The 10,786-nt window shown below is 48.4% G+C and overlaps 1 protein-coding gene and 1 long non-coding RNA gene across 2 annotated transcripts; one reads left to right on the top strand and one right to left on the bottom strand.

The window, feature by feature from the left end:
- The first annotated feature begins 548 nt into the window (after positions 1-548).
- On the top strand, positions 549-5,757 carry LOC125181984 (uncharacterized). Its single transcript, XR_007160778.2, has 2 exons — positions 549-1,138; positions 2,517-5,757. It is a non-coding gene; the product is annotated as an uncharacterized lncRNA (long non-coding RNA).
- On the bottom strand, positions 3,279-10,615 carry UBE2B (ubiquitin conjugating enzyme E2 B). Its single transcript, XM_067005580.1, has 6 exons — positions 10,459-10,615; positions 7,668-7,748; positions 6,867-6,892; positions 5,756-5,845; positions 4,494-4,582; positions 3,279-3,849 (listed from the first exon to the last, which is right to left on the bottom strand). The coding sequence occupies exons 1-6, from the start codon at positions 10,500-10,502 to the stop codon at positions 3,721-3,723; spliced, it is 459 nt and encodes a 152-aa protein (XP_066861681.1). The 5' UTR covers positions 10,503-10,615; the 3' UTR covers positions 3,279-3,720.
- Positions 10,616-10,786: the final 171 nt, after the last annotated feature.

Here is a 10,786-nt window from a genome sequence, read left to right as displayed (position 1 = left end):
CAGATAATTGTTTTATCCAGAAACTTCAAAAATAAAACAGAGGGCTGGAGCAGAGACCTGAACTGGGGCACCATACAAACAAATGCCTGAGCCGTGCTAATCTTCAGTCCCGTGGTCACTCGTTCCCCATTTGCAGTCCAACGAGCCTTTCATTCTTTTTTGCACCGTGGAGCACCATCAAAAGGAGAGGTGGAGAATGCCTCCTTGCCAAGTCACACATTATAGCAGATTGTCTGCTGATTACCTCTTTCCTCTTCCAAAAAAACAACTCTAAACAAATAAGGCACAGTATTTGCCTGGGACAGTTTCCACAAACAGTAAAACCCTCAAATAAAAGCCCTAGGTAGGGAAGTCTGGCCAGATGATAAGGCTCTTCCTCTCCTCTGCATTTGGATATACATCAACAGAGCTCTCACAGAACCTTGACATGCAAAACACAGCGTTTTGCTATCTGCCTGTATTCTCCTACCTACTTACTTTGAGCATCTAAATGCCAGTGTAACGACCGGGCGATCTTCCTTTCTTCCTGTAATTTTTTTTTTTTTTATTAGGGAGCTCCTAATCTCTAAGTATTTAGAGGTTTGTTTGTTTGACACATTGAATTAATTGACTATTAATACGAAACCTCCCACGGAGAGGCTTCCGACACACCACCTCAAGCTGTGATTCCTTCACGTCTCACAGCCTCGGGCCTCGACTCTGCAATTACCCACACCGGCGGCGAGGAATCCCGGCGGGACCGCGCGCACGAGCGCGTGAATCACATTCGCCGAGATCCGAGTCTCGTCGCTGCGGCTTGGGGCTGGCTTTGGGTGAGACATCTTCGGGGAACCAAGGCCTGAAGGAAGCGGCGTTAGCAGGCGATGGATGCTTGGCACCTCCGCGACTGGCGGCAGCGCCGGCACGCGGGAGGCAGCGCTGCTCTGAGCCTGGCTGTGGCAATGCCCCCAGCTGGGCTGCCCCCAAGCACACAGGGCAGCTAAACCACAGAAATACGGGACGGCCTGGGTGCGAAAGGGCCTTAAAATTTCCTAGTTTCACCCCCTGCTGCGGGCAGGGCTGCGGGGTTGCCAGCTGCTGGAGGAGGCTGCCCAGAGCCAAACCCCCCTCGCCTCTGCCCGTACAGCTACGAAAAATGGTGAGGGACGTGTGCGCGTGTCACAGCAGCACCGGGGCGGATAACGGGTGGGTAATTCAACGCGATCCCAGAGGGATTTCAGGTCACTCTTTGGGAACCCACAGGGAAAACGTGTGGGGAACTGCTCGCTGTCCGTGAGCCAAAGCCCCGTGAGGAGCCGTGCCCCCAACGGTCACGGCCACGAGCACTCCTCCGCGGTGCCCCCGCTGTCCCAACCCCCCGGTGCCACAATTACACCGCCTAATTAAGTAATTAACTCCTAAATCACACGGGGGGGGGGGGGGGGGGGCGGCCCCGCCCCGCTCCTCCAGGGCAGACGAGGCGCGGGGCAGAGCGGAGCGCGGAAGCTGCCGGGGGAGCGCTTCCGGGGGCCGCGCGGGCCGCTTCCTGCCGGCGGCGGCCTGGTGCCGCGCGGGGCGGGGGGGGCTCGCTGCCCCTGCCTTTAATTAAGTTTTGTGTTAATTTTGCGCCCCGTGTGCGCGCAGGGAGCAGCTGCGGGGGCTCGGCCCCGCCCCACGGGGGGCTCTGCGGTCTCTCAGTCCCTGCCGCCCCTCGCAGAGGAGGCTCCTCAGCCCCAGATGCAGGCGCGTGGGTGCCGTTACCTCGCGGGGCTGACCCAGCTTGCGGCACTGATCGCTGATAAACCTCCTCCCGCCCCAGGTCCGTCTCAGATACCCGTACACCCCCCCCCCAAAAAAAAATAAATGTCCTGAGCTTAATCAGTCTGTGGCCAGGCTGAGCTGCAACAACCAAACTGATGGGAACTCTGGTGGATGGCGAATCTCTTCTCACACGCATCACAGGAACAAAACAAATAGTGACACGGGAGGTTAAAGTGAGAAAAATAGTCAGAATTTTGACTAATTCTTAGAAACAGTGATCTTTTTGGCATTAGATTTGTAAACATCTTTGCCTTGATGCATGGTTTGCGTTACGTACCACTGCTTTGGTAGCGCTGCTATGAAAAGGCAAACTGGGTCCTTTGGGGACTCTGTTACCAATTAAAGGGAGCTTCAAGATCTTTTAAACGTAAATTCACTGGCGTAAAGTGACTTCTCAAGATTTTAGTTCAGTATTACTTAGTACTAATTCTCTTAAGCCTCTACAACTAACCACAATTTTCTATAACATCTTAGATTCTACGGTGCAATGGTTTTGCTCCACGAGCTCCCAACACGGAGCTGTCTGAAGGGCACTCCAAGTGCAGTGTTTATAATGCATAGCGCTGCTCCTATAAATCATACAACTTTAGGAGCAGGTGAGGTACAAACTGATATTCCTGTTCCACTGCATTTACACGGATCAGCTTTCACTAATGACAATGGCAAATAATAAATATTCTCTCCTCCAGCTGAAATAAACTTTCATTGCTTTTCAGGCAACATTGAGCTGCATTTTTTTTGTATGGGACTTGAGAGTTTTAATACGTAGGTAATGCTGGCTGGAATTATGACAAAGGGATTACAATTTTGTTGCTGGAAGGATAAAAAGGCCTAATTCGGTACTATAAACATCCGCCGTGGTTTACAGAATAAAGGAAGAAATCAGCATATCAGCATTTACAAAGACAAAACCAAAGTTCTTTAAAATTGGCAGCTTCAGGACATTTGGCACCTCTGTGAAACAGACGTGATGCCAGGTTCCAAAGAAAAACTCCATTAAATCTACAGCCATGTTCTCTGCTGTTGGTAATTCATTTTTCCCCATCCCACGGGAAACTAATGGGACACCTGTTTAATTATTAGAATATACTCAGGACTATATTACAGTATCAATATGTGAATATAGGACATACTTAGATGAGAATATTTTACAGGTTGGTAAAATAGAATCTCCCTGGAAAATAAAAGGTGCTGCCTTATTATCGAAGCCTGTGATGGGGCTGTCGCAGCTCTGTTGCTGCTTTAGGGTTACATCTGTTTGCCCACTCGAAGGTGGCAGCTACCAAAACTCTTCCTCATACAACTGAGGACGCACAGAACCAAGTCAAACACTCTTTGGTGTGGACGTATCCACAGCGAAGGTAACGATAGCATGGATTAACTTTTGTTTGTAAGGTGCGTGGCATAATCAGTATGTAGCAAAAGGGAAAACGGACTGAAAATGAGCCCTTTGACAGAGATACAGAAGGAGAGAAGGATGTCTTGCACTGAGGTTATGTATTTAACAGTTTTACATGAAATATTTATATATAAAAACTTTGTTAAGTGCTTTTTCTCCAATTTAAAAATCTAAAGAATTCAAAAATAAGGCATTCAATATTTGAAAAAGTACAGATTTACAAAATGTGTATATTCTGTCATGAAAACTCCACACCAACATTATACACTTGGAAAAAAAATACAAACAGGATATATTACAAATTTATGTAGCAATAACTTAGTTCATACCATGCAATAAAAAGTACGTTAATCAAGATACACAAGCTTTTAAGTTTCCTAAACTGGAGGGCTTAATTCTGTTTGCAGATGAGTTTTTACGCAAATTCTTAGAGCTGTGGCACTTGAAATTTCTGGTAGCCTTTCTATTGAGAGTTAAATTGTACATAATGATTATGAGGATGGAGAGTAACGAAGCAGCTGTTACGAGTCATTCCAACTTTGTTCGACAATAGCTGAAACTCTTTTCTCGTATTCACGTTTGTTCTCCTGATAAAGTTGTGCTGCCTGGCTGTTCGCCGGACTGTTTGGATTAGGTTCATCAAGCAGAGACTGTAAGAAGGAGAGAACAAAAAGTGAGGCAAACCAGCACATTTTGGAACAGGGAAAAAAAGACAACAACTTATAACCTGCAAATCCAATGTTTAACAGCATGATGCCAATTGATTATTTGGCCATTACACCACTAACGTCATTCAGGTCTAAAGAGGGGCTCCTAAACCTCACTGTAGGAAAATAAAACCAATCACCCAGGAGAAAAGAAAATGTGCATTTTTACTGTGCCACACAGTATTTACTTAATCCAAATTAAGTAGATTTCAGCAGTACTGTCTCCTTGAGGAAGTCACAAGCCAAGGCTTTGTGAAAAGGTTACACTATTTCAAACATTATTTAAATACTACAACTGCTTGCCTGTCTTGACTGAAAACAGTTAAAAATGAATCCAAACCAGTAACTGTTTTCCTGTAAAAATATCCACTGGCAGTTTTGTAGGTCAAAATCGGTAATTACCTAGGTCAGCACCTTAGTCTTTATTTGACCTAAAAAGCTACTGCTTAGTCTGCAGGTATTTGAAGGTCCCTGATACAGACACCCGCCAGCCACACCACTGAGCTGTCTGTTCTGGAATGGGGACTAAGACTTATACATGCTTAGTTGCATAATACAACATAATTGTTAAAGAGATGCAAACTTACCTGAATTGAAGTTAAAATTGATGAAACGTCGTATGTTGGACTCCATCGATTCTGAAGAATATCTAAACATATGCTACCATCCGCATAAACTGTGAATACAGCATAGATACCACTTAGAAACTACCAAATTTATTTTACATTCTTTCATTAGATACCATTCAAGGAATTAATTGCTGTCTCACTTCAGTCTGTGTTTAAATTAATGCGTTAGGACAGAGTATAGCAGTTATGCCTGACACTCTCATCTGGTCTGACACCCTGTATTTTGAAGGAGACATATTACTGGAAGTAGCGAAACACTTCAGAGGGAAAGGAGGAAGGGCCAAAGAAGACGGCACTAACACAGGAATTGGTAGACCCAGACCCAGCTTCTTGCTCCTCCTGTGTGACCGGCCCAGATTCACACCGGTGTGATGCCTCCCAGCGAGCAGAGGCATTTGCTGCAGGCACGGGATGCACTGCACCAGCCGAGGCTCTCGCAGTCACCACGCGCCAAACAGGGAGCTCTGTACTCTGCTTTCACACGCTACACTCAGCAGGAGAGATGCTAAGGCAGACAACAGAAAACACTGAAAAGCATGCCCGAAGTTCTACTTCTGTCTGCACAGCTACCGGGAGTCTTAGCACAGAAGCTTGTAAGAAGCTGAGGTTTGTCACGCCAACTGCTACACCCTGTTCTCTGCATCCAACGACTGGATAAAACCTGTGAAAAGCTGGAGGAGGAACCGCAGCACTCTCTCTCAGGCTGCCCTCACAACTGAGGCAGGATCAGCCCCTTCCCCTCTGCTCTCCCTTGTGACCGTGCGCTCTCACCTGCCTCCTGCGCTGGCACTGGTTGGCACAGGGAAGCCCATGAAGGCACTGACTTGGCTGAAGCCTCACCTGACAGAAATGAGTAACGCTGGGCTTGATCAGTTCCCTGCTTCAACTCGAGACGTGTCTGCACAGACAGGAGCGCTGTAAAATGGAGGGGGGCAGGGATCTGCAGCAGGACTCCCCCTTTATGCCAGCCTCAGCACAGCTCCTGCTGACAGTGCTCGCACACGGTGATATATATTGATTAGAAAAAGATGGACGGCTGCTTCCTAACAGCACCATAATTCTCAATTTTTTCATCAAGCAGCTACTGCCTTAGACATCTACTTAGGAGGTGGCAGTGGATCGAGAGAGAGAGCTGTTGAGCATCCTGGAGCTTTGCAGAATACATTACTGCACCATAATATTTAATGGGTGTTATGGCTAAATAAAATTGATTTACTCACCATTCGGATGGAACATTTTTGATAAAAACCTAACAGTCGGAGGTTTATTTGGATATTCTTCTGAAAATTCTATTACTAGTTTAAAAGTACCTGTCCAAACAAACATAAACACAATCAGGTGATTAAAAAAAAACAAAAATCCTCCAGGAACATACTATGTAAGTTAATTCACGCGCTCCGCAATCGGTATTTCTTCCCACCATTATACAAACAAACCTCATTGAATCTGGTTTCTTTTCAGATATTTCAAGAGATAATGGAACTATGGAACTCCCACTCGGTAATAGCAATAACAGCAGCAGCAGCTAGGTCCAACATCAATTATCCCACTGCCCTCCTCCCCATTTCTCTGACCAAATATGCCTGCTCTATGGACTACGGTGACTTTAAGGTGTTTCATTAAGAAGGCACCGTGGTGCCAGCAAAGAAACCCTGGAATTTCATAATCAGCAATCTCAGCCTTTGGAGCTCCTGACTGATTCACTGAAAACCTTTATTATGGATCAGTGAATAATTTACTGTAACTCCTCCAAGCCAACACAGAGAAAACCCCATCTGCTGCTGATTATTGCACTAATACTATAATTATTAAACTCATTATTCCTCATACGCTTAAGGAAGGCTCATTACACAGCAACTTCCATGTTTACATACAGATCGGGTATCCCCCCCTCCCCTCCCCAAGTTCTATATTCAGAGCAATTCAAGATTTTTCACCTGCTCTTAGTTAGAAGAGCAGAGATGAATCAAACACGCTACAAAGACAAAACCAGAAAAGCATTGTGCTCAGCTATCTTGCTGAGCTTAGCTGTAGAGACGTGAAAACATCTGGCAGCATTAGGCCAACTTCCCCCACTAAAAACTGAGCGTTGTGTGTCTAAACAAGCCTCGATGTAAGCACTGCTTCACAGCTGTGTAACGGACCGCTATGACGGGACACCACTTACAGCAAAATACGGTATTCCCAGGGCCAACAAGACCTTACTCCTTTACTTTTTCCTTGCTTAGCTTGGTCCAACTTCTATAACATCTACTGTTTTTCACAGCAGAACAATGTTAACACTGGCAATATTCACAAGAATGACGGAAGAAATAGAAGTTAGCTGCTTACCATCTTCAAAAGGTGTCCCTTCTGGCCTGAAAGGTTTAAAAAATAAACTGGTTAATAATGATCATTACTTCTAAACACGCACAATAAATATATATCTTCTTCCTCATCCCCTTCAAGACAGAAGTGGATGCTATCACGTAAATATTTAGAGAACTATCCAGAGGCAATTTCTGGGAACTCTGTCATAATTAGCAGTTTCCCATATCAATCTGCAAGTCCAGATACCCACTGCATCATCACCCCAAACAATACATATGCCACGCATAAGGCTAGAGCTGAATTAATGAGCAGATTGCTGGCAAGCAGACTTCATTTTTACGAAAGAACATAAGATATACCCTACAGAAGGGGACCTCTAATATATATATATATATATATATATATATATATATTATAACCTGTACCTCATTCTCCTGGGAATCAATCCAGTCACTGCTAATACATCTGGATTTAATAGCCAAGAACATGTGGTGCTCTTATGTACTTTTAAAGAGCAAGCCTGCTTTTTCATAACCCAATTCCTCTACAATCTATTCATTAAAACACAGGCAAACATTATTCAACAAAAGGAAAGAATTAAAATTGTTCATCGCCTTTCTTGGGCATTCTTTATTACCCTCTGAAAACAAATTTTCCCTGTGACAGCACACTTGGTCATTTTTTATTTATTTATTTTTAAAGTTTCCTGAGTGGACATCCACAAAACCAAGAAAGCATTATAAAACAAACAAAAAAACAACACAAGGAACAGGTTTTATTAGCTTTTTGATGCAGGACTTCATAGCGACCAAAAGCTCTTACCCAAATATAACTGCATTCCACTGCATTATATTATTCTCAGACGGTGCACCACTGACACCCACAGGAGGGTCTTCTTGCAACCTAAGAATTACAAAGATAGAACGACAAGCCTTATGTAAGTGAAATACCTCCACCTGCGAGCACAATGTAATCACAACAGCCGCTTTTTAGAAATCTTCTCTCGTTCCAAATTAGCGACTACCCCAAGTGTTACGTGCAGAGTAGCAATGATCCAAACACAAAACTACAAGGTGATGCACACCACGAGTGCCTCAGGCATCACACCAAAACACTGCGCCAGCCCAACGGGTTAAATCCAGTGTTCAGGGAGAAGAGCATCTACCCTCAAAGTAACTTACAGCCCCACAGCTGGGATTTATAGTACTACGCAGTAAATCGTGAAAGAGCAGAAAGAGTGGCTGCTGCTGGCTGCCACAACGCAGAAGAGCACAAGTTACAGCCAGAAGCAAGGGCTGCGCACCACGCAGTGATATTTACAGGGCACGCTGGCAGGAACCAAGGGCAAAGCGCCGTCACTTCAACTTTTTCTGCGTCCCCAAATCTGTGCAGGACGTGGCTGCGCTTGGTGTGAGCCTGCTTTGGCTGGCAAGCTGCCTGCTTCGAAAGGGAAGAGGGAGCAAGGGGGAAACCTGCGCGCTGCTCCCCGTCACCAGCTCAACAGATGTAAACATTTGTCTCTAAGGCAATAGTGGAAGCGTTTAAGTGCTTTTTAGTTCCTTAACCCTTGGCCTAGGAAAAGCACACCGCGCACTGACAGCTCCGTGAACTACGCACCCTCCTGCTGCCCATCCTCTGGGGCACCGCTGAGCGTGCAGGCCGGATCCCCTCCGAGCCGCGTTCACATCCCTGCTGTGGGCACACGCAGTTGAGGCAGCTCAGTACCCACAGCACAAACCACCTACTGCTTTGGTCAGGAGCAGGAACCTCTCCCGTGCCAGCCCGCGTGCCAGGGACGATGCCGGAGCGCTCAGCCCCACCAGCGGGGCCGGACGATGGCTCCGGGTTTCGGATCGATTCAAAAAGCTCGTCTGCGCCCTACTGCCAAAAGGTCTGACTCCCGAGGGGTTGTGGCAAAGACTGGAGGCTAAATTGATCCGCACAGGGCCGGGAAAGCCTTTAAAATTGTTAGGGGAAATGTATTTGTTGCCCCTTTTTTAACAGCAAATATATTTAAAAAATAACCTCTCTCTCTGATGGTTTAGGTAAATCAGATGATACAAGATCTGCTGGACTGCTCGCCCTCCACGACTCTTGACAATTGCAGCATGCAAAAGGAGTTTATATTTAACAAAGTGAATCACAGTTCATGGCGCACAGTCTGTTTTTTAGTATGAGGTAAGAGTAACATAAGGCTAAATAAAAATATAACTTAGGGGTAGGAAGGAGAGAAGTAAAGAACTGACAATGAGAAAGCTGAGTACGTTTTTGGGCATTAAAGTGGTCAAATATTCAATAAATAAATGTGCACGTGGTCCATGTTTCGCTGTGCTCACTTGGTTAAACCCCTCCATGGCTTTAGTCTTCTCCACCTTAAATTTCAGAATTATCAAGTCAGCCCTTCTGAGATCACAAGATCATAAAAAAGTCTGATCGCTGTCTTGAAACACTACCTAGTCCTTCTCCCTGAAGGAATCACTGATGTTTGGTCACTTGTGCAGCCTAACAACATTAGAAAACAACGAGTATCCTGTTGTGATTTGAACGGGAATCGAGGACCACCAGCCACCAAACACTAACACCCGAACAAAACCCGAGAATTAGGGCCTGCACCTCACGAATCCCAACTTTTTTGGGCCGATCAGGCCTTTTGGCACCGCGGCTCTGGGCAGCCACGCAGCCCAGCGCCACACAATACACGTCAACTGTTTACCGATGTATTTTCAGGTCCTGGTGTAAGACGGGCTCCGCTAAAAAAAGAGACGCTATCAAAGCTGACTCACCTCCAGCAACTTGGGAGCCGCTCCGGCCCGGAGCGATCCCACGACACGCTGCCAGGTTTACCAAAAAAAACAAAAACCACCCCAAACCACACACCGACTTTTTCCACGCTCCGCTTTACGGCCGTGTTTACATGGCAGACGTAGGAAGTAAGTTATCCCCGAGCCTGTGGTGCAGCCATTACCAATTAAAAGCCCCCAGCTAATAACCACTGCTGCGGCACCGGGTGCGTGGCACAGGGACCCCTGCTGCCTGCAAAAGGGGGGGGGCCCTGGGCTGGGCTGGGCGGCACCAGGCCCTGCGCCCCCCGGTTCTGGGGTGGTCTCAGGGCCCAGAAATAGGGGGGGGCGGGCAGAGCTTGGGGGGCCCAGAACTTGAGGGGGGGGAGACACCCAAACTTGAGGGGGGGGGGAAGTTGAGGGGGGGGGCCCAGAACCTGAAGGGGAGACCCCAGAACCTGAGGGGGGGGGGGGCGGGGAAGACCCAGAACTTGGGGGGGGGGGGGGGGGAGAACTGAGGGGGGAACCCAGAACTGAGGGGGGGGGGGGGGCAGAACTTGAAGGGAGGGGCCATAACTGAGGGGAGGGGGGGGAACTGAGGGGGGGGGCAGAACTTGAAGAGGGAGCCATAACTGGGGGGGGGGGGGCAGAACCTTTTGGGTGGGTGGGGGGGCAGAACTGAGGGGGGGGGGGGCAGAACCTGAGGGGAGCCCCAATCCCCTCGGCCCCAGCCAGCCCCCGCCCCCCCAACCCCAAGGGGGCAGCGGCTGAGAGGAAAGGAGGGGACACCCCGTCCCCCCCCCCACACACACACCTCCGCCCCCCCCCCTCACCTCTTGAAGTCGCGCATCAGCCGGCGCCGCGCCGGGGTGGACATGATGGCGGCGGAGCACAGTCCCCCCGGGCCGCAGCACCGCCTCCCGCCGCCGCCCGCACAAACAACCCGCAATGGCGTCTCCCTCCGCGGGGGGCGGGCCGCGCCGCCGGGCCCGTGACGTCACGCGGAGGGAGGGAGGGAGGCGGGGGGAGCGCTCGGCCCGTTCCATGCCCACCGCCGGGGGGGGGGAGGGGGGCGCCCCGCGGCACGGCCCACTGAGCTGCCGCGGGGGGGGGGGGGGCGCTGCCCGGCCTCACCTCAGGTTTTGGGTTTTTTCCCCCTCG

This window comes from Anser cygnoides, chromosome 14 (assembly GCF_040182565.1).
Source record: "Anser cygnoides isolate HZ-2024a breed goose chromosome 14, Taihu_goose_T2T_genome, whole genome shotgun sequence".
Classification (NCBI taxonomy): domain Eukaryota; kingdom Metazoa; phylum Chordata; class Aves; order Anseriformes; family Anatidae; genus Anser; species Anser cygnoides.
This window is presented reverse-complemented; position numbering and strand designations above follow the sequence as displayed.

Coding starts and splice junctions, on each gene's coding strand:
- UBE2B (XM_067005580.1), bottom strand. CDS start 10,502: ATGTCCACCCCGGCGCGGCGCCGGCTGATGCGCGACTTCAAGAG. Junction 7,749..10,458: donor CTGATGCGCGACTTCAAGAG/GTGAGGGGGGGG, acceptor TGTAATTCTTAG/GTTGCAAGAAGACCCTCCTG. Junction 3,850..4,493: donor CAATTTTAACTTCAATTCAG/GTAAGTTTGCAT, acceptor TCCTTCTTACAG/TCTCTGCTTGATGAACCTAA.